Below are 22767 nucleotides of genomic sequence, written 5' to 3' on the forward strand. Positions count from 1 at the left end.
AATGGATATAGTAATACCAAGCATTTCTTCTGGCAATGGAGCAAGAAACACACAAATGAAGTAAGCACACTTGCTAGGGAGCGGAAACACATACTTAGTCCTCTCTGCTTCTGCAACTCAAACAAACCAAGCTAGTCACAGAGATTTGCAAGGTCTGCTAAGGGCTAATATTTCACATCAAAACTGAGTACAGTTTTCCTCCAAGAAAGCCCTGGTTCAGAATAGTCAAACTCAAAGAGAAAAGGAGAATCTGCTTCAGTTTTTATGTTCTTCTTCATGCTGTGCCCATGCAATTGCTACAATCCAGTCTATGGATTAGCAGCTACTCCCACAAGGGTGAAGATGTTCATTCCTAGTGTACATTTAAATTCAGACATCCAGAACATACCCTTTCCTAGGCTTACACATTACTCTAAAGAAAGTGGAAGCACTAAGGAAAAACTTGCCTATTCATTACCCCCTCTTGCCATAATTCTCAATATTATACGGCTTAACTCTTTTGAAAATGCCACGCAGCAAATGGAAGGTTCACGGATCCCTTCAATTCAACGATTTGAGCTTAATCTGTGTCTCACAAGCATTTATTTTTGTAAGTATCAGAAACTGACAAAGCATCTATCCTTTACCACTGAAGGGTGGTTCTATCAGGCAAAGAAGTCTTTTGAACCATGTCTATGGTTTTATACTTCGCAAGGAACAACCAACCTATCAATCAGTTACACGTTTTATGCTTTAATGACATATATTTTAGGATCCCTTTATAAGAAAGAATTTCTGGATGTCAGGTACTGAACTAATCCAGAATCTTTTTTCTGGGGGAAGGGGTTGGAAAAAGGGCAGTGTGGTGAGGGAAAAGTGGCATTCACTTGGAGTTCCTATTATACCAGTTTTGAGACTTAGTTTTCTTTTAGTCACTTCTTATTCCTATTAATTCCCCTGTTTACCACCCTTATGTGCCTTTTCATAAAAGTTCCCTCCTCTTCTACCAAGTCCAGGAACACAAGCTGCATACACCTTAGCTGTATCTAACCAGTAACACTATCATAAGTGGGAAGCATTCAATTGACTTAGCCTTAGCGACCAGAATCAGATGGAAACTCACCTGCCTGAAGGGGCCTCCGACCTAAAGTAGCTGGTCCATTGAGCCTGTCCAAAGCTTAAGGATGTTGCTTGGAGGGTCCCAACCAACTACCCACTGAGGATCTCTGGGGCAAAGTAGTATGCCAAAGAAAACCTCCCCAAGGTATTTAGCTCCACTGGAAACCATCTAGCTACACACACACACACACACACACACACACACACACACACACAAACACACCCCTCTTCTGCTCTGCAGCATAATATGAGTTAATGTCAGCCCTTATGTTTCTGGGAGGATTTAGACATTTCTGCTAGAGGAGAACTGAGATCTGAGGGAACATTCTTGAATGTGGTAGCCTTCTTTCATTTCTCTTATATTCTCCATTTTGTATTTGAATATAAAAACTTCCCTCATAGTCAAGGAGCTAGGCTCCAGAAGATGATGCTAAGACCATCTCAACTGAGTAGTGCAGCATTGTCCTGCCGCAGATCTTCTGTGTTCTGTTGTTGGCCCACAGAAACAAGACTTCAGAAAAGGTGGGAAAAGCCAAAGTTGTGACTCTTACTGGCAAATTTTCAAACTTCCTTGAACTTAACAAACTGTATCAGTGGGAAACAGCTAAACATGATTCACTAATTTAAAAATAATTTTTGTATAATTTCCCCTCACTTAGAATGAGGAGATAGTTAAAGTGGCACCAATATGTCAATCAAATACAGCGCTGTGCTCAGTACTCCTACTTCCTGCTAGTGGAGGGAGTTATCTTAAGGGCTGTAGAGATCACCAGAGGTGATGATTATAAGGATGAGGGAAGGAAGGGAAGAGGAGGCAGACAGAAAGAGAGAATATATAAATGGATATGGTTGAATGGATCTATATCTTGGTAAGTGCATGCCAGCTGACCCGCTAACAATGAACCAAAATAATCACTGAAAAGAAAAGTGTCTATCTAACCAGTCTAGTGAAGACCAGCCTTAGAACTGATATTTTAATAAAGGACAGGAAGAGAGGAAGTGAGAGCGAGGGAGCGAGGAAAGAAGAAATCTGTAAACAAGTGCTACTTCAAGAAGGTAAGGAAATGTGATTCTTGCAAAGTGGGAAGAAAAAGAATCGGGATTAGGATATGACAACCTATCTATACGGAGAAAAATGAGATGACAATCAAAGTAACTTTATCATTTTTTCTACTATTCCACATATGTGAGTAAATTTTTTTCATCTGAGCATAGATCTAAAGCAACATTCATATTTATTTCCTAGCATAGTTAACAAAGTAAAAATCAGGGTTTTAAAGGAAAAGTAATAGATGTTTCTAATTTAAAAATAGTGAATGGCTTTAAAAACTAATTTGAAGTAGGAGCTAGGGGTGTTTTTACCTCACATTTTCAACTGTGTACAAAAAATATTACCTAAGTTATATGACAGAGTTTTCCTGCAGACAATTCTTTTTTGCCTTTGAGTTTCCAAATGATAAAATTTAGTTTGTATAGAAAAAATGTCTCTTCTTATGAAAATCCGCATAGATAAATAAATGTGTTAGAAAACTCACTCATTCCAGGCTCAGTCAAGTAGCTGTAGCGCTTACGTAAAGCTAAGGATGCGAAGCTCTGTCGTCTATCTGTTTTCTCAATCTGAAAAAGAAAAAAAAAAGGCGACTCTATTTCCAACTTCCCTGTGACATCTTCACAGTTTTAAAACATTTTGTAAGATGGCATGTTGATAACTTGTTTATTTTTCCTCTTAGGAAATGTTAATTTCCTACTGCGATTCTATAACCCCACCCCACCCCCGTGTCTTAACCAAAATATCATCATTTGGCAAATTTAAGAGCACCAACACAGCAGACTACAGGGAAGTACAAGTAAAAGACGAGCATTACAGAGACTTCTGATGCTGAGCAGTAAATTTTCCTGGATCTGTTCATATTGAAAGCACATATATCACAAAGTACACTCACTCTATGTGAGTACATTCAAGGGAGAAAGGCACACAAAGTTTATTATTCCAATTACTGCTGGGGTTTCTGTATGTTAATAGGCATAAATTGTAGATGAGGAGATTGAAAACAGATTAATGGTTGGTTTTGTTGGAAGTACTATTTTTTTGTTGCTGTTTAGTTTTTTGGATTTTTTTTTTTTTTAAGACAGAGTCTCACTTACTCCTATCGCCTCGGCTGGAGTGCAGTGGCATGATCTTTGCTCACTGCAACCTCCGCCTCCTGGGTTCAAGCCATTCTACCGCCTCAGCCTCCCGAGTAGCTGGGATAACAGACATGCACCACCATGCCGAGCCAATTTTTGAATTTTTAGTAGAGACGGGATTTCGCTATGTTGGCTAGGCTGGTGTTGAATTCCTGACCTCAGGTGATTCCCCCGCCTCGGCCTCCCAAAGTGTTAGGATTACAGGGGTGAGCCACCGTGCCTGGCCAGAGGTACTATTACTGAGTCCTAAGGCTACTTGATTCTATTTATTGCTATTGGTGTGTGGGTTTTAAAATTCTAATTATCATATAACTTAGAAAAACATTAGGAGACAATTTAATTGAGCTATATTCTTTAAAAAAAATGGTCAAGATAAATTTCTTTAGTGAGAATATCAACGATTTATCAATAGCTAGTGAGCATATATTTTGTATTACATACAACTAAGTTTGTACAATAAAATTTCACATATTAAACATGATCCTGATTTAAATTTATAACACGCTGGATAGTAGGATATAGTTAACAGTGAAATAGGCACATGAAACTCTTTTTTTTTTTGAGACAGTGTCTCACTCTGTCACCCAGGTTGGAGTACAGTGGTGCAATCTTGGCTCACTGCAAACCCTGCTGCCTGGGTTCAAGCCATTTTCCTGCCTCAGCCTCCGAGTAGTGGAGATTACAGGCACCTGCCACTGTGCCCGGTTAATTTTTGTATTTTTAGTAGAGACAGGGTTTCACCATCTTGGTTAGGCTGGTCTTGAACTCCTGACCTCGTGATCCACCTGCCTCAGCCTCCCAAAGTGCTAGGATTACAGGCGTGAGACACCGTGCACAGCTGAAACTTTTACAAAATGTCTATTTGGCTGGTCTGAAGGTAGTGAGTTATCTCAGTTGACTGTTCACAGTCAGTCATAGATAGAACTTCCTGGTCCTACTATTTCCCCCTTTCTCACGATTGAATTTGACTTGTCTAAAAAAAATTTTAATGTTTATTTGTACATGCCAATCTATCACATTTTAAAATGTTTAAAGAACTTCAGTTTTTAAATCATTAGCTGAATTATAATTTTGTTGAATATAATGAAGTACTCTTAATTACGTGTGGAAAAAGAGTCAACCATTTAAAATATATATATACCCTTTTCTCTTAAGATCTGCACAAATATAATTTATGTTTCCCACACTTCAGCCCTCTGCAACTTCTGTCATACAGATTCAATTTCTATTCTACTTCTGATAGAATAAAAGCAGAAGTGTTCATATTACCTCATCATCTTGATCTGACTCTGTCTCCTTTTGGTTCCAAGATGCATTGCAGAGACAAGGAATATTATAATGGACAGCAGGGAAAAGAATATCAGGATATGAAAAGGACTGAGTAGGGAGCACAAATGCGAGCTGATTTAGAAAGCAAAGCAAATTAAAAAAAAAAGCCAACAAAAAATATCAAGAACTGTACATCCATGGCAAATTAACATATGACATCATTTGAAAGCATAAAAATCTGTGCACTATCAGCAGAAGCAAAAGCGGTAAACAGAGAGGACTCCATCATACAAACTCTTAAGAATTTGACACCACAGTAACAAGACTTATGCAATCTACATGAGGAGACTAACGAAACTTCAGTTTCAAGAACTTTATCCATGTTACAAAGCATTCCTTAATTGCATACCAAAGGCCCACTTCTTCAAGACCAGGGAAAGACAGTTAAAATAAAGCAGTATTAAAAGATACCTTTTTATGTGCTGGCAGAGTGATATTTAAGTTGCAAACAGCTGTTTGAGGCAGTCCTTTTGTTGTCTTTGGTTCTTTCAGAAAGGACAGACGACCACAGGGCTCTTGGCTGGTGTCTCTAATCTAGAAAAGTTTTGGTAGTTGATAGTTACAGAATGAGACCTACTGAGGATTTTTAACTGTATAGGAGTTAGACATGTTTGTTTTATCAAGCCCTGTGAGAGGCAGGAAAGGTAAAGGGAAAAGATGATAACAATTATGTGTCAACCTGAACTCAACAAGAATTAGATGCCCAATTCCTAACTGCAGGATTGTTGTGTCTGATGATCTAATCCCGAGAATTCATAGTATAGTCTGAGTTATGTGCATCTTCCTTCTGTATAAGAGGGTTTTTTTTTTTTTTTTTCTGGAAGCTTAAGCTTTTGCAACAGGAACAGCAAATAATAACAATAAAACAATTGTCCTATCTTCTTCTGTACTTGGAGAAAGATGATGATCCCTCTAGAATGTCCCTTGGCTCCACCAGAAATTTAAATGAAACTTGAATACTGAATTTGAATTTCATCCATTATTTGATTACTGAACATTAACCAGAAATAATACATTTTATTACTCTAGATTATTTGGTTTTACAAATGTTTGTGTAAACATAAATGTTATTAAACTCTTTAAAAAATAAAGATCCCTTTCACCAATTATAAAGCATTAGTGGCTGAAAGTATACTCTGGTAGAACTAGAACAAAATTTGACCTTAGGAGTTCATTCAGATTTGATGGGATATTTCAAACTAAATAAACCATTAAAACCATTTATTTTTATTTTCAAAGAGTATTTTTTTCCCCATAATTCACAGATTCTCTGTTGAAGATGACTTACCTTGATGGAAAATGGCAGTCTATTTTCTTTGAAAGCATAAAAGTTAAAAACGAGTTGCTGTCCTCCTTTGGTAAGTGGGGCCAGATTTCCATAACAATCAACATAAATAGGTTTTCCTTCCAGAACCTTTTAGAGTAAAAGAAATAAACAATTTAATGTTAATCTGAGTTTGAAATATTTTGAGATTTTATATCACATAACATTAAAAGACTGACATGTTACTATGTCACATTTGTCTCTATTAGGCAGTTACTTCTGTGGTGCTATTTTCAATAAAAATAATGCTGTGTGCTTACAATTCACCAATTGTAATTAGAATCCACATCATGGACATATACAGAACAGAATTATATACTTATTTTTATTCTGGCAACTTTAAAAATATTTAAGAATGTGCCTGACATCAATCACTTATTCATATAGAATTTGAAAGTTTTTTTTTTTTTGTACTCTTAGATACTTACATGATCACTGGGTTTGAAAAAGAAAAATCAATGTGTATAAACAGTCATTCTGAAAAGTAGGTAACTCAAGTGGCCACAAGTAAATGGAGAACATTAACTTAGATTTATTAGTACTACATTTTAATCAGCTAAGAGAACCCCAAAAACACTTTAAATAATTTGAGTATAGGCCAGGCGTGGTGGCTAATGCATGTAATCCCAGGGCTTCGGGAGGCCAAGGCAGTTGATCACGAGGTCAGGAGTTCAAGATCAGCCTGGCCAACATGGTGAAACCCCGTCTCTACTAAAAGTACAAAAAATTAGCCAGGCATGGTGGCAGGCACCAGTAATCCCAGCTACTTGGGAGGCTGAGGCGGGAGAATCCCTTGAACCTGGGAGGCAGAGGTTGCAGTGAGTGGAGACTGCACAACTGCACTCCAGCCTGGGCAACATAGTGAGACTCCATCTCAAAAATGATAATAATTTGAGTATTAATCTATATCAAATTTTTAAAGTAAAAGTAAAATCAATAATGTACTTGGTATTATACAGTGAGTGGTATTATGGCCACAAAATAAAATTCCGTATCTGGGGTATGTAATGAACTTGTTTTTGTGAATAAGGTACCTCAATATCTTTGCTTCTTGCGACTTCCTCAAAATTCTCTTGCTGCTCTAAAGTTTTGTCCACTTTGTCATCTGTCATGCAGAAACATCTTAAGGAAGATTCTACAGGATCATTCATTTTGGCAAAAACAACAAACTTGGCCATATATGGAACACATATCAATTCTCTGTATAGTTGCGTGGCTAACCCCACAGTTTCTAAAACTTGATGGCAGTCTGCAAGCCAAAATCTGAGCGAAACAAAAAACAGAAGTGTGAAAATGTGGCTATTTAAAAGCCAAATTGTAAAAAATTTCACAATTTAAAAACTCAGAATATATAAAGGAACTAACCCAAAAGGTTATTAACTTGTTCATTTAAATAGCAAAGATTTTTTTCCCATTTATCAAACACAGAAACCCTGTGTTTGTTATTTGAGGATAATTTTGATAAGCAAATACTAAGGATTTTTTTTCTCACAACAATTTTTTTAGTATTGAACACAACAATTTTTACTTTCCAAAGGTAATAACAACTAATTCCTTACTGCTTTTTGGAATCCTTTATTTCCATACCTGGCTGAAACATTGGTTGTAAAAGACACACAATCTTTTATAAACGTCAAAGGAGTTGTTCCTGTGATGTCTTCCCACTGAGCAGGCGAAGTGCCCCCTGAGAGAACAACAGCAGATTTGTTGACTTTATCATGGGAGATGTTCCTTGTAAAATTTTAATCATATCATTTTCTTCTTTCTGCATAGCCATAAACTGGCAAAACTTCAACACCTTCAATTTAATAGTGTGTACTAAAGGTAGTTTTCCTCTCTACTCTCCTTTTATACTTTTACCAGGCTCATTGTGATTTCCTTGTACGATGTTATTTTTTAAAAAAAAATTCCTTGTTTTTTGTCTGGGTACTAACGAATGGCTTAAATTTGGGGCAGCCACAATTTATAAATGTATTTTATAAATGCAATTTGTAAGTACAAAGATTTGTTGTTTCAGATGGATAATTAAGTCTCTTACTTTTTTTTTTTTTTCCCGAAACGGAGTCTTGCTCTGTCACCAGGATGGAGTGCAGTGGTGCGATCTCGGCTCACTGCAACCTCTGCCTCCTGGGTTCAAGCGATTCTCCTGCCTTACCCTCCCGAGTAGCTGGGACTACATGTGTGCACCACCACACCCAGCTAATTTTTGTATTTTTAGTAAAGACAGGGTTTCACTATGTTGGTCAGGATGGTCTCAATCTCTTGACCTCGTGATCTGCCTGCCTCAGCCTCTCAAAGTGCTAGAATTACAGGCATAAGCCACCGTGCCCTGCTTCTTGCTCTTTTAAAAGGTAAGAACTACTCAAGTTAAGAAACATCTCATTCTGTACATGGCTGCACCAATTAATTACCTAGGGTAAAAAGGGGCATCAGCCATTAAAATTGCTCCTCAGAAAACAAAAACAAAACCTATCTTTAATAATCTTGGGCTTGCAGTTAAAAACTGGATTAGGATAATCAAAGGATGAATTGAGCTCTGGATTCCAGGTGCTTATCACAAAATGTGTTCTTCTGAGCCCTGAATGTTTAAACTCTAGGATTACACTGGTGAGTAGAGTAGGAGAGAAAAACCATGTACTCAACATTTTTCTGTTACTAGTGCTCTGCGGGACATGTATTTCTCCCAAAATCCACCCAATTTCTTTGTAGTTTAAAGTATGCTGCTAGGTCCATTACATCTACCTAGGTCACCAAGAAATTACCTAGACTGAATCAGAAATTACCCAGATGCTCTAGTAGATTCAGTGATACTTCTAACTAATGCTAACCTTAATCGCAGGAAAGATGCTCTCACTAAATTTTAAATGAGTCATGAGACCAGGATCTTAAAGAAATTATCGGCCGGGCGCGGTGGCTCACGTCTATAATCCCAGCACTTTGGGAGGCCGAGACAGGTGAATCACGAGGTCAAGAGATCAAGACCATCCTGGTCAACATGGTGAAACCCTGTCTCTACTAAAATACAAAAATTAGCTGGGCATGGTGGCGCATGCCTGTAGTCCCAGCTACTCGGGAGGTTGAGGCAGGAGAATTGCCTGAACCCAGGAGGCGGAGGTTATGGTGAGTCGAGATCGCGCCTTTGCGCTCCAGCCTGGGTAACAAGAGCGAAACTCCATCTCAAAAAAAAAAAAAAAAAAAAAAAAGGAAAAAGAAATTATCCTGGGGAAACCACAGATGATGGACAAGTAAAATATTTTGTTCTTTGATTTTCTCTTATAATGTTGGCATGGATATTTCAAAGGTTTTATGTCTTTGTACAGAATGTCTGTGAATCAACAGGAAGTACAGCAGTGACTTAACCAAACCTGTAATGCTACAGAGAAGACGAAGATTGGGTGTGTTGTCCCCTTTGTATCCATTGGATACACCTTCTCCTGAGAGCGGGGGCACCGGAATGGTCATTGTGATTGGTTTATGGAATTTCCTTCTTCTTGGTTCCACAGTGACAATTGGGCTAAATGTTGCTTTGTTTCCAAGGATCTTTTTCACAATTTCATCTGGAACAGGCTGGGCCTAGAGACAGAGAAAGGACCGTAAATGAAAGTAACATTTTTTTTTTTTTTCCATCAGGAAGTTTACTTTTTAAGTGAGAAGGAAAAAAAAAAACAACAGACAACCAGAAAACCGCCCCCATGTCTTTCTTTTTTATAATTTCTTACTATTTTTGGAAAGTATGAATAAACAAAACCAAACACTATGACAGGAATGGGTCAGTCTGAGTACTTCCCCAGTAAAACACACATAGCACTGGCTTGCATGAAAGAGAGGGGATCCAGTCTCACGGTAGTCCAAATTAAAGGACAATAAATGCTGAGGTTCAATATATTTTAAACCTATGCAGGACCTTTAGTAAAACCTCATAAAGGCAACTCATACCCACATAAAAACTGAGGCTTTCAGAGTTAATAACAAAAAGGCATTCAAAATTTCAAAAGATTTCAATTCTAGTCTACCAAGCCTCTCTTCTACCATTTGGTTTCTTTTCTTTTTGGTAAAATAACTTGATATGGGAGACAGATGAAGGGAGCTTCATACCCCTGAAATGTAAGGTGGTCTCATTAGTGCTGAGTATTTATTAAAGGTCATCTCAGGATTTAAGAGTGCTTGGCTCAAAACCCAGTAACTCAAAAACAACAAACAAAACCCAGTAACTCCATTGGGCAGGAGAGTCCAGCCTCACAAAAAGAACGTGAACCTTCAGTTAAACTATTGCTTACTATATTAATAATAGCACCAATTAAGTTATTTTAGTTCATTTTCCTTATTCAATAAGGAAAAAAAGAACTAAAGTCTAACCGAAATAAATATAAGAAAAATCTCTTTTCCAAGATTTCCAGTCAGCTTTCCAAACCAAATCAAGTTCCAACTGGTTTGGATAAAACCCAGTATTTATGATTTACTTCAATCAAATCAAAACACTAAAGCTTTCAGGCTTCACTATAACTGATTTTTATGATGTGGCATATCATAAACCATGGCTTGGTATGCTGTTCCACATACTGAGACCAATAACCTATGATTGAAAAAATTATTTTTCGTCAGAAACCAACTGAGACTTTTAAACAGAAAAACCTTAAAATATGTCCCTTATTTAACAAGCCAGTTAGCTAACTTTACACTTGATGCTTTTTGACATAGGAAAATGATTCCCAAAATGGCCTAATTAGCAGTATCATCAAGGATGAGTGAGGATAACTATTTCCAGAGCAAAATATGCACTCGCATGCTCTCTGCACATACTGAAGAAAACAAACTTCTGTGACCATTACCTGGAGGCCCACTCGAATTCTTTTAGTTAGGGCACCCTCTGGGAAAGATGCTTGAACAAGGGGCACTGTGGTGCTGCTCAGAATTCCACCTTCAGGACCAATCTGGTTGCTTTCCTGTTTAATCCGTGAAACCACAGCAAAATACTGGGGGAAATCTTTCGTGATGATCCTGCAGATACGCTTTTTCCCTAACTCTTCTGGGCTATCAAGTTCTGAAAAGACAAATGAAAGCAAATGCCATGAGAATAAGCATATCTACAACATACCTTAATTCAAAATGATATATCATTTTAATAGTCAAAATCATTTGTACTCTGTAGCCTATACAGTTTTTATGATAAAGAGAAAATGGTAGTGACCATAAAATACTGGGTTTTGCAAAAATATTATAAAACTATTAATATAAATATTTGTAGAAAATATTTTTACACATCAGGAACAACCATTTTCAAAAACTGACATTTTACCACCTGTGGATAAATTCCCAATTCTCAAGAACAAAAGTGAGAATTTACAGTAATTTACCCTCAAGCTGCCAAAAGTAGAAATGAGTCAGGAAAAATAAAAAAAGTGAGGTCTCACAAGAAAGTGAATAAGAACTTAAGTATGCCTGAAAGCTCCAGAACTTCATTTAAAAATCTCTTTCAAAGATGTTAAAGTTATCCAAATGTTTAATATCATCATCATCAATTTCTTTGTGCCCATCAATGGCTCTCATGAGTGGAACTCAACCTGTCCACGAATGGATACATCTTCTTCCCTCCTGTCTACCTCCAAAACTGCTTTCCTCCATAGCCCTAACTCTGGGAAAGGGTTTACAATTTACTCACTCCTTCACTCTAATAGCTATCATTCAACTTCCTTCATACTTTACATCTAATCATCAAAGTCCAAGTCCAGTTGATTCTCTTTTGGATGTGGCTCACCCTCCTGTCACCTGGGTGTTAAGGCCCTGTTTTAGCTTGCCTAATTGCTAAGACCACCTCCCAACCAACTCACTTCTCACTCCAGTCTGTCCCCATAGAGAATCCAGACGTTTGTACTTTTTTTTTTTTTTTTTTGAGACGGAGTTTCGCTCTTGTTACCCAGGCTGGAGTGCAATGGCACGATCTCGGCTCACCGCAACCTCCACCTCCTGGGTTCAGGCAATTCTGCCTCAGCCTCCTGAGTAGCTGGGATTACAGGCATGCACCACCGTGCCCAGCTAATTTTTTTTTTTTTTTGTATTTTTAGTAGAGACGGGGTTTCACCATGTTGACCAGGATGGTCTCGATCTCTTGATCTCATGATCCACCCACCTCAGCCTCCCAAAGTGCTGGGATTACAGGCGTGAGACACCGCGCCCAGCCTGTATGTTTTTTTTAAAGCCAAATTTTATGCATAATTCTGGTGGGCTTCATTGGAATAAATAAAAATTTTTATGGCATAAGTGTTTGAGATTGGCAAGAGTATTTTGAAAAAGTAGGTTTGTGAAGGAGAATTTAGCTTATATGATATTAAACTTTACTCAGATGTACCATAATTAAACAGTTAAACACATACAGGAATATAAGAATTACACATAGGAATAGACAAATAGGTCAGGACAATAATAGAGAATCAAGAAAGAGATTCAAGTTTAAATATGTATACTGTATATATATAAATCCATATATGTTTACTTTTGTATATGTATTATGTATTTAAGTTACATTTAAATCAAGGTCATATATTTAAATTTCAAGTAAGTGAGAGAAAGATGATTTATTTAAAAGATGTTATTTACATAATAGAAAATCTATTCGGAAAAACAAAGCTAAATTGTATATAAATAAGAAATTCCATTTGCCTAGAAGACAACTATTTTTAAAAATTGAAATCTTACCAAAAAATTCAGGAAAATATGGTTTAGCCTTAGGAGAAACTTTCCTATACAAAACTGGAAACACAGAAGCCTAAAAGCCTAATATAAAAGGTAATATACTTGACTACATAAAAATGTAAAGATTTCCATGACAAAAACAGTAAACTTGAAAAACAAAAAGTAGACTGGAAAAATAGCCACACCTGACAAAAGATTAATATGCTCAATACCAAACGTATTAAGAGGATGACAGACAAGTCAATAGACAATAGCAAAATGTTATAAACAGGCAATTCACAGAAGCTGAAAAATGGTCAATAAAACATATTAAAATGTTCAAACTGGATAATTTATATAGAAATGCCAATTAGAATGAGATACTATCTCCCTCCACACCCAGTTCTTGGATTAGCTAAAATTAAACACGAATAACATCTTGTTATCAGAGAAAAATCGGGAAACAGGTGCCTTCATCATTGCAGGTGGGTATGAATGGCAATAATCTTTTAACAGTGTAACTGGGCATCATCTATTCAAATTGAAAATGCAACTACCCTGGACCCAGCAATCCCATTTACTAACATCTTTTTTTTTTTTTTGAGACAGATCTCGCTCTATCTTGCAGGCAGAGTGTAATGGCAGGATCTTGGCTCACTGCAACCTCTGCCTCTCAGGTTCTAGTGATTCTCCTGCCTTGGCCTCCTGAGTAGCTGGGATTACAGGCACATGGCACCATGCCTGGCTAATTTTTGTATTTTTAGTAGAGACAGTTTCACCATGTTGGCCTGGATGGTCTCGATCTCCTCACCTCAGACCTGATCCCCCTGCCTCGGCCTTCCAAAGTGTTGGGATTACAGGCGTGAGCCACAGTGCCTGGCAGCATTGCTTATAAAGACTAAAGCTTGAAAGAGCTTGCATCTCTGTCAATAAGGGAACGGTTACATAAATAACAGTTTCCCCGTATTCTAGGCATTCCTGCAGCTAGTAAACAGAATGATTCCAATTCATTCATTTACCAAGTTTTCACTGAGGGACCACGTAGAGCACCGATCTAGTCACTGAGAATAGAGTAGAGAGGAAACTGAAGTCACTCTCACATGGAGATTTTATTCTGATAGGGGTTAGAGAGGGGCAGGTACATCACTAAACAAATAGGAAGAAAAAATAAATCGAGGTGAGAGAATAGAATGTGACCAGGGAGGGTGGGGGTGGGAGGGGCGGTTCTTATTTGAACAGGATGATTTGAGAGGGTAGAACAGAGGGAGGGAGGGAGGAAGGGAGGGAGCCAGGCAGGCAGCTAATGCCCTGTATAACCTGCGGAAACCGCTGTACACCTGAGCAAGATGCACAGTAATGTGCACAGCATGATCCTTTGTAGGGGAAAATAATCTGCACATGTTTGTATATTTTTCTAAGAAATATGTAGAAGAAACATTCTAGGCTGTTAGCAATGGTTACTTCAGAGGAACAGGAAATGGAACTAGGGTGGGGAGATGAGAAGAGGGTAGGGAACAAGAGAGTATATATTTATAGAGCTGTGTTTGTTTTACCTATTAACAAAATAAAGGGAAAATCCCCAAACTTTGTGGGGTGGGGGTTGTTTTTGTTGTTCATTACTCCTATAGGCCTCTCTTCATACTTCAGATACATATGCACATGTCTCACTGTCCCTTAACTATTAATATTTCTGCCTCAACAAATACGTCAGGCTGAGATTATGGCTTATTTCAAATAGAAATTTGTAGAATGGCAAAATGAATGATTAGGTAATTGGATCAATACATCTTTTCATTTTACAAATCAACCACTAAATGATCCATCCTCTGAGATGAGAGGATCAAATTATCAACTAGGAGAGAAACAGGGTTCAACCCACATTTAAAAAATAAGCCACCAACAGAACTTATATCATCAAACATTGATTTCCCAAATGGAACAATGACTACAGAACTACTTTCTTGTCTAATTAAAAAAGGCAAGTATCAGAAAAAAAAAAGGAACTGGAATTTTACTCCTTTTTGCCTCCTAAAGTATCTTCTCCTCTGTAAACCTAAACACTGAGATCCTAGTGTAAAAAAGGAAAACAAATAATTTTTAAAAAGAAAGTTACATATAGAAAAATAGGAAATAATTGAATAGGTTGCTTAGGAGAATATTCTGGAGGAGTTTTTACCTATTCAATGTAACTGAAAGGAGATAAAAGTTTTCCATACAGAGCAAATATATTTTCCTCTCCATGATTTGGCTTAAGAGAGTGAATTCCTAGAGTTCATAACTCATGCTGCAACTGAGAAAGTTCTGATTATCTGCTTAAATTACTATACAACATATCATCAGCTAAGCAGGTATTTTTTCACTTCATCTGCAAAGTTTTCATTATGTTCTCCTTCAGAATGGCTCAGGACTCCTTATGGTGCTAGCAGTTTAAGAAGACATGATCATGAAATTGCATCCTTCAAATGGGGCAGATTTCCAAATTCTGCATATAACAAGTTGTGCATCCTGTGAGTATGAGATTTACTTAAGGTCACTCTGGACCCACCAGAGGAATTGGGGCATCTTTTGGGGAACTGGCAGTATTGTACACTTCTTAGCTGTGTGTGTGTGTGTGAGAGAGAGAGTTCTGGGAATATGTGAACACATGTGTGAGGATTAAAAGTAGAAAGAAACAGCTATAACATCCCTGAAAATGATGACAGCAGTGAATTGGGAAGAATTGCCACTTTGTGTAATGGAGGCAGGCTGACCACACTTAAGCTATACTCTATCACCTTTGATAAGGCATTAAAGCCCCCTCAAAAATAAAGTGAACATGTACATATCAGACGCAGCAGACAAGTTGTAAGTGGAGATGCTCAGATTTCTAACTAAACAGAAGCTCCCAGGAGAAGCTAATCAGTACCCTTCACATTCAACTTCTGGATATTTTAGAATTCCCCAGCAGCTTAGGGACCCTCTGTGTTGTGTCCATTCTATTTCAAAGCTTTTAGCAATTCTTCTGACACCATTAAAAGTTGCATGGTTATTGACCTTCAATGTACATTTCAACAGTATTTTGAAGATAAGCCTCAACTCCAAGACAAAACTAATGTGCGCATTTCAGACACTGCTTTAGGCAAGGGGGACATTTAGGGTCTCCATGTACTATTCTTTAAATAGAATCACATACACTGCCTTCTTGAACACACAGATTTCCAGGTGTCTACATGATGAAATGGAGAAACAGTATTCTATTTTTTTTTTTTTTTTGAGACAGGGTCTCACTCTGTTGCCCAGGCTAGAGTGCAGTGACATAATCTCAGCTAACTACAACTTCCACCTCCCAGGTTCAAGCAAATGTCCTGTCTCAGCCTCCCAAGTAGTTGGGATTACAGGCATATGCTACCACGCCCAGCTAATTTTTGTATTTATAGTAGAGATGAGATTTCACTATGTCGGCCAAGCCGGCATTGAACTTCTGAGCCCCAATGATGTGCCTGCCTCAGCCTCCCAAAGTGCTGGGATTACAGGTATAAGCCACCATGCCCATCCCTCTCTTGTTTCTTATAACCAGGTTTCTCCCTGTTTATTTGTGTGATTAAAATATTTATAAGTTTTTTTTCCTGAGACTAAAAGCCAAGAAAAATATTAAAAAATACAACAAGTATTACTTAAATACTGTTTTGTAAAGAAAGGCATATTCTCTTCAAAGTCTGCAGTTGATGGCTAGACTATGAAATTCTAGGATATTGTGTAAGTTAAAATAAATGATGCAGATAGTAGGTAAGTGTGAGAAGGCAAAAGGAGGTGGCAAAAGCGGTCAGTAATGTCACTACACAATTCTTATGACCTGAAAATTTCTGATATGACCATTAATAGGATTAGCATTAATACATATTGTATATAAATATAATAAAACACTAGATAACATCTTAATGTGTTAATACATATTCAACGTAAACACATTTTTTCCCGTGTCTTGCTTTTAAAAAAGGAAAGTGAAATACAAAATGAAATATCCTTAGCTCAGTGCTGGAAAATAGATAACTGAATACCCAGACAGCTGGAGAGAGGCCACAAGCGGGAAGGAAGCAAGAGCTCGCCACACTCAGCTAATGCGCACACCCTGTTTGGCTACATTGCTTGGCATCATGAGTACCTTCCCATAAGGCTTTTGAGTCTAATAAAATTATTAGTGTGTCTTAAAAATTCAGTGTTCTTCTCATAAAAAGTGAAGTAACCATAGTTAAACTATTATTAAATTAAATGATGTTTGATATTGTGATGCGGCACACAGCAGGTGCTAAATGAGCATCCACTGAAGAAATCAACCGGGAATCAATGAGACCCAGACACTTTTCAAATCAAACAACTGTACAGTTCTTTAAGTCTTGCTATAAAATATATGTAGTAGTAGAGACTAGTTATTGTTGGTTTTTAAAGTAGATTGATTTTATTAGGGATGAGGTTTTACTTTGGATTTTTTATTTTATTAGGAGATTTCACTTTTATTTTAAAATAAAAGTGATTTATTATTTTATTAGAGATGAGGTTTCACTTTGTCACTACGGCTGGAATGCAGTGGTATGATCATAGCTCACTCCAGCCTTGAACTCTTGGGCTCAAGTGATCCTCCCACTTCAGCCTCCTGAGTGGCTAGAGGTACATCACCACGCCCTGCTAATTTTTAAACTTTTTTGTTGATATTGGCCCTTGCCATGTTGCCCAGGCTGGTCTTGAACTCCTGGCCTCAAGCAATTCTCTGCCTCAAACTCTCAAAGTATTTGGAGTACAGGCATAAGCCACTGTGCCTGGCCTAGTTTTATTTTTATTAAAAGAAAAAATTGCATGTGAAAAAGTGGTTCTAATCTTGCTTTTTAATCCACAGTGAAATCTATTATGTCCATGTGTTTATAACTCAAATTACTGTTTACTTAATGAACATTTACCCAAAATGAATTTAACTCTCATGAGAATATAAAACTCTCTCAGGGAGTATTGCCTTACATATTTTAAAAGTATATCAGAGGCTGGATACAGTGGCTCATGCCTGTAATCACAGCACTTTGGGAGGCCGCAGCAGGCAGATCACGAAGTCAAGAGATCAAGACCATCCTGGCCAGCTAACATGATGGAACTCCATCTCTACTAAAAAGTACAAAAATTAGCTGGGTGTGGGGGCGTGCATCTGTAGTTCCAGCTACTCAGGGGGCTGAGGCAGGAGAATCGCTTGAACCTGGGAGATGGAGGCTGCAGTGAGCCAAGATCATGCCATTGCACTCTAGCCTGGGCAACAGAGTTAGAGTCTGTCTCTCAAAAATAAATAAAGTATATCAGAGAAGTCAGATTTCTAGACAAATAGTAATAAAACCTGATAATGTAAAAATGGACAATGCCAATATTCTTTCTGGGACTAATTTTATATGTATTTAGATTTTAAAAAATAGTCCTTACTAATTAGGTCACAGAAGCAGCAATATATTACCAAGAATCTTTTGTTTTGTCCCATCCTATACATTGCAGAAAAAAAGCTCAACAAAATACTTTGCGGCACAAATGCAATGCCTCTATCACAATCACATCTGCAGAGTTCCTAGCTCCTAATGCGACGTTTCCCAAACTGGCCAGTTAGTAAGAAACAACAGTACTACATGTTATTAGCACAGATTCCTGGGCTTCTGACTAGACAGACCTGGGGTGAAACGTAAAAATCTATTTTTCACTCTATCCAGGTGATTTTATGATACATTTGAAAAGTAATGTCTTAGTAGACTCTCATCCTGTACTTTGTCTTAAAAAATTAGACCAACTTGTTAAAAACATAACAGGACCCTAGAAAAAAGAATGGTTTAATATGAAAAGAGAAGCTTATTGGCAAAAATAAATATTATTTTTATATGGTTTTCTTTTTTAAAAGGACACTTCAAATAACTCCATAGCTAAAAAATTAAGGGAGAAAATGGCAGAAGTTGCTATAAGGTAAACGATAAAACATAAACATAAGAGCTTCTTACCTTTCAGCGTGATTCATAATATCATAGACTATGAAAAGACCCTGAAATTCCTCTCTCCTCTCCCTCTTTAAATCTGTGACTAGTGAAATTCTCACATACAGAAAGAGGATTAAAGGGAAAAGAGAAGTGAGTTTTGAAATAGGTATCTTTGGCCAGGAGGAAGATTCAAATTTATACTGACTGAAGGTCTACTTTGTGTCAGGTCAATTATTATTTGCAGCATTTTGGTAAAATAGGTGTCTGAAGTTCAGAAAGGTTAAGTGACTTGCCCAGATGGATTTAGCTGGTCAGTTTTAGAGCTCAGAACATAGGTCTACGAAAAGGGCGTTGGGAAGAGATAAACTTACACAGAGATGGACTTCAACCACTCTTGAACACAGTGTCTTTGCAGACTGCCTGACACATGAGTGATGGTTGATAGTTGGATGAGTAATGAATAGATGTGCAAATGCCATGGTGGAAAAGGTGACCTGACTTCTCATTGACCTATCTAAACAGCAGGCCCTGATTACAGTGCCACTAATGTTCCATTGCCTTCTTGCCTCATTGATAAATGATAAATTTCTTAAACACCTTGTGACTCAGTTTATTTGTAAAAGGTGAGACAGCATTCTCTGTGACTGAGGTTTTGCTACAAACAATAAGAATCATAAAATGCTTCGCAAATATAAATGGTTACGGAGACCACAGTATAATGAAGCATAAACAACATGACTGAAACCATGTTCTGACTAAATGGGTTACTTTTAATGCTTTTTGTTTTTTGAGACAAAGTCTCACTCTGTCACCCAGGCTGGAGTGCAATGGCGTGTTCTCAGCTCATTGCAACCTCCGCCTCCCAGGTTCAAGTTATTCTCGTGCCTCAGCCTCCCGAGTAGCTGGGATTACCACCACACCCAACTTATTTTTATTTCTTTTTGCATTTTTAGTAGAGACAGGGTTTCACCCTGTTGGCCAGGCTGGTCTCAAACTCCTGACCTCAGGTGATCCACCCACCTCGGCCTCCCAAAGTGATGGGATTACAGGTGTGAGCCACCATGCCCAGCCCTCTTAACACTTTGAAATGACCATCCTGATTAGTTTTGCCTCACTCTTACAGGCACATGCAATTAAATGTCTCGATCACTTGGTTAAATGGGGACACAGCTCTCTTTCCCATATCAAATCAGATTTCAAAGGCTACTTGTGACCTGGTCAGGTTGGAGTGTAAATAGTCCCCGGAAGGAATACAAATGGCCTCAAGGTTTCCCAAAGGATGATGTCTGTATCAGGGTTAATTTCTAAGCAGGTGTGTGCTTTGCTCAGCTCCTCTAAGAATGGGGTATTTGATACTGAGATGTGAACAAATAAAGGATTTTTAGAATGTTAGATTTCAAAAAGCAAGGGGCCTGTGGAAAGTCACTGTACACAGGTGCCCAGCATTGAAATCTAGCTCTGTAATCAGTGCACCTGGGCCTTAGGCCCCTTCCTGAACTTCTCTGAGCCGTATGTTCCTCATCTATATGATTAAGATGAGATGTTTCCTCTGGGATAGATATGACAAATAAATGACCAAAAACCACCCAGCACAATTCTGTTCACATAATAACTTAGAAAAGTTATATATTCTTTTTGAGGTAATACAGCTTTTGAGGGCAGCCAGAGAGCCAATCTGTAGCAGAGCTAAGAGAATACCAAGTTAGATTTTAAAAATAATCATTACACTATCTCTACAAAGTGTATCTGAATGCTATCATTTCCATTTCATTCCATTAAAAAAATCACCAATTACTGAAAATTAAATATCAAGTAAGTTGGGAGAAATGAAAATAAAAAATAAATCTATAATATTCAGCTCTAGCTGGAGAATATGTAGAACAATGTAGCATTTGTAGTATATTCACTGAACTATTTTAGAGAACTACAGGCCTCTATTCCTTTGGAATTAAAGTTCAGTTCCATCAAAATATCCAGCTTTCATAATGAGCTAACCTAAGATCTTATGGGGAAAAATCCTCAAATGATGTAACTTGATCCTTCTTCCTTGAAGTAACCATCATAGAGCCCTTTTCAATTTGTTTGTTTGTTTTTGAGACGTAGTTTTGCTCTTGTCGCCTAGGCTGGAGTACAATGCGTGATATTGGCTCACTGCAACTTCTGCCTCCCAGGTTCAAGTGATTCTCCTGCCTCAGGCTCCCAGGCAGCTGAGATTACAGGTGTGTGCCACCACGCCCAGCTATTTTTTTTTTCTTTTTTTGTATTTTTAGTAGACACAGGGTTTCACCATGTTGGTCAGGCCAGTATCAAACTCCTGACGTCCAGTGATCCACCCACCTTGGCCTCCCAAAGTCCTAGGATTACAGGCGTGAGCCACCGTGCCCAGCCGAGACCTTTTCAATTAAAAAAAAACACGTTTATTTTAAAATAATTATAAATTCATGGGGAATGGCAAAGATAGTACGAAAGGCTCCATGTACCTTTTACAACTTGAGTGTTTAACTCATATTCTTATTCAATTCTGTCATCTGCTTTATATCCATCTGGATTTGCATTATTTCACGTCTTTATTCAGGGTAGAGACCTCTTTGTTGTTTAGATTTGCACAGTGCAATGAGTGCTGATGTTGCAGAATGTCTGGAAACAACGATATACCTGCTTGTTTTCCCTCCAGTTTTAGCAGTCTATTAATATAATTTCTGACGATCATGTATTTTTAAAGCTATTTTCAGAAGACTCATTTTTAATCATTATGTGCTTATGAGGTATTACTTTAAAAATCAGGGAGAAATGTGACTATTTCTTGAACTCTACTTTCAGTGTTGACATTTAAGATTATAGTTGGTACTCTGTGTGTAGAATAACTATAACCTGCCCCAGAGCCTTCCCCAAGCCCCAGCCCTCCTTTCCTCATTTGGTATAGCCTCCCTTCCTCCAGAAAGTTTCTTTCTCTCTTAAGTATGGGTCACTGGATTATTGAGAAAAAGTGTCAAAAACAGGGGTGCATATGCCTGACACAAGTCATTCATTTCTCCATTCATTCAGCAGACTATGAGGAAGTGACAACTCTGTATCAAGAGCTGTTACATGCACTAGGCATAACGGCTGTCAACAAGCCAGAGTTGGTCTCTGCCCTCTTGGGCTTTTGCAGTGCACCAAGGAAGATATCAAAGTTCAAAGTTGTAGTTATGGTGCTGTGGGTGTATTTACCAGTTTAATCTGAGTCTGGGGTTTAGGAAGGGCTTCCTGGAGGAAGAGAAGTAGGAGATGTCTGGCCTTGGAATAATCCTTCTAAGGTTTTCTTCCATGACTGCAGATTAAGAGACTTGTATTCTTTGTATCTGCTTCTCTATGCTATTTCTAGAAAAGTGTTTGAAATGTGAGAACATTCGCTTACTTTTCCATTTCTGCAAATAAAAGCATGCTTTCAGGTAATTAGTCTCTATATGTCTCTTTTTTCACCCTATTGTTTAAGCCATTACTGTTACATCTAGGGGAAAAATCAATTGATATAATTCTGTCTTCAAAATCCAGGATCATAAATGATGTCTTAAATACCATGAATCAATAACCTCTCATGAGCAGCAAATACAGAACACACTAAACTCCAAAAGCTTAGACCTGCAGTTTCTGGCACCCTGGTCTCTCTGTTCACATCAACAAAGGTAGTGGAGGCTGACATCCAACCTCTAGGACCTGCTTCACTGCCCTCAGAGGGCTAAAAACTCTACTGTGCCTGACATGGGGGGGGCAGGACGTCTGATGTCATTTTGATCCACTAATATTTCATAAAGACGTGTTAATTTCTGGACAATCCATATATACAAATGCATTAAAAACTTACCCTTATCAATTAATCCTCATTTTCTTTGGTCTACTCTTCATTTCTAAACTAGAATTTTTATTTCTAAACTAGTTTGGGGGACTGTTCTGGTTCTTTCCTTTCCTTTACATGATGGACATCACTCAACCGATTTTAAATGCCAGTTTATGGCAATAGGGTAAAAGTCAGTATTTTGCTATATTTCAACTTTCCTTTTTTGCACCCCAACTATAATCCTGATTTGGTTAAATTCCATTTTTATTCTCTCCTTTGGAATTTTTTAAAACTGGTACTAAATTTCTCCAGCAGATGGGGCTGTGTACAACATAAAGCTATATATTTCATTTATCTGTGCTCAACTGCTT

The 22767-nt window shown here is 37.8% G+C and overlaps 1 protein-coding gene across 6 annotated transcripts in view; it reads right to left on the reverse strand.

Moving 5' to 3' along the window:
- Positions 1–22767, reverse strand: part of ANK3 (ankyrin 3) — a 359094-nt gene that overhangs the window by 45452 nt on the left and 290875 nt on the right. For 3 of the 6 annotated variants that reach the window (XM_021675764.2, XM_021675765.2, XM_012445733.2), the window contains exons 29-36: positions 10768–10979; positions 9304–9511; positions 7526–7622; positions 6973–7201; positions 5903–6028; positions 5026–5148; positions 4555–4581; positions 2634–2715 (exon numbers count right to left, since the gene is read on the reverse strand). In XM_021675764.2, coding sequence (XP_021531439.2) covers positions 2634–2715; positions 4555–4581; positions 5026–5148; positions 5903–6028; positions 6973–7201; positions 7526–7622; positions 9304–9511; positions 10768–10979 — 1104 coding nt within the window. The remainder of the gene's footprint in view (positions 1–2633; positions 2716–4554; positions 4582–5025; positions 5149–5902; positions 6029–6972; positions 7202–7525; positions 7623–9303; positions 9512–10767; positions 10980–22767) is intronic. The other 3 variants (XM_012445740.2, XM_012445738.2, XM_012445742.3) reach the window with 1 other exon arrangement.

The sequence above is a fragment of the Aotus nancymaae genome, unplaced genomic scaffold (assembly GCF_030222135.1).
Source record: "Aotus nancymaae isolate 86718 unplaced genomic scaffold, 86718_ANA_hifiasm-v0.15.2.pri h1tg000010l, whole genome shotgun sequence".
NCBI classification, from domain to species: domain Eukaryota; kingdom Metazoa; phylum Chordata; class Mammalia; order Primates; family Aotidae; genus Aotus; species Aotus nancymaae.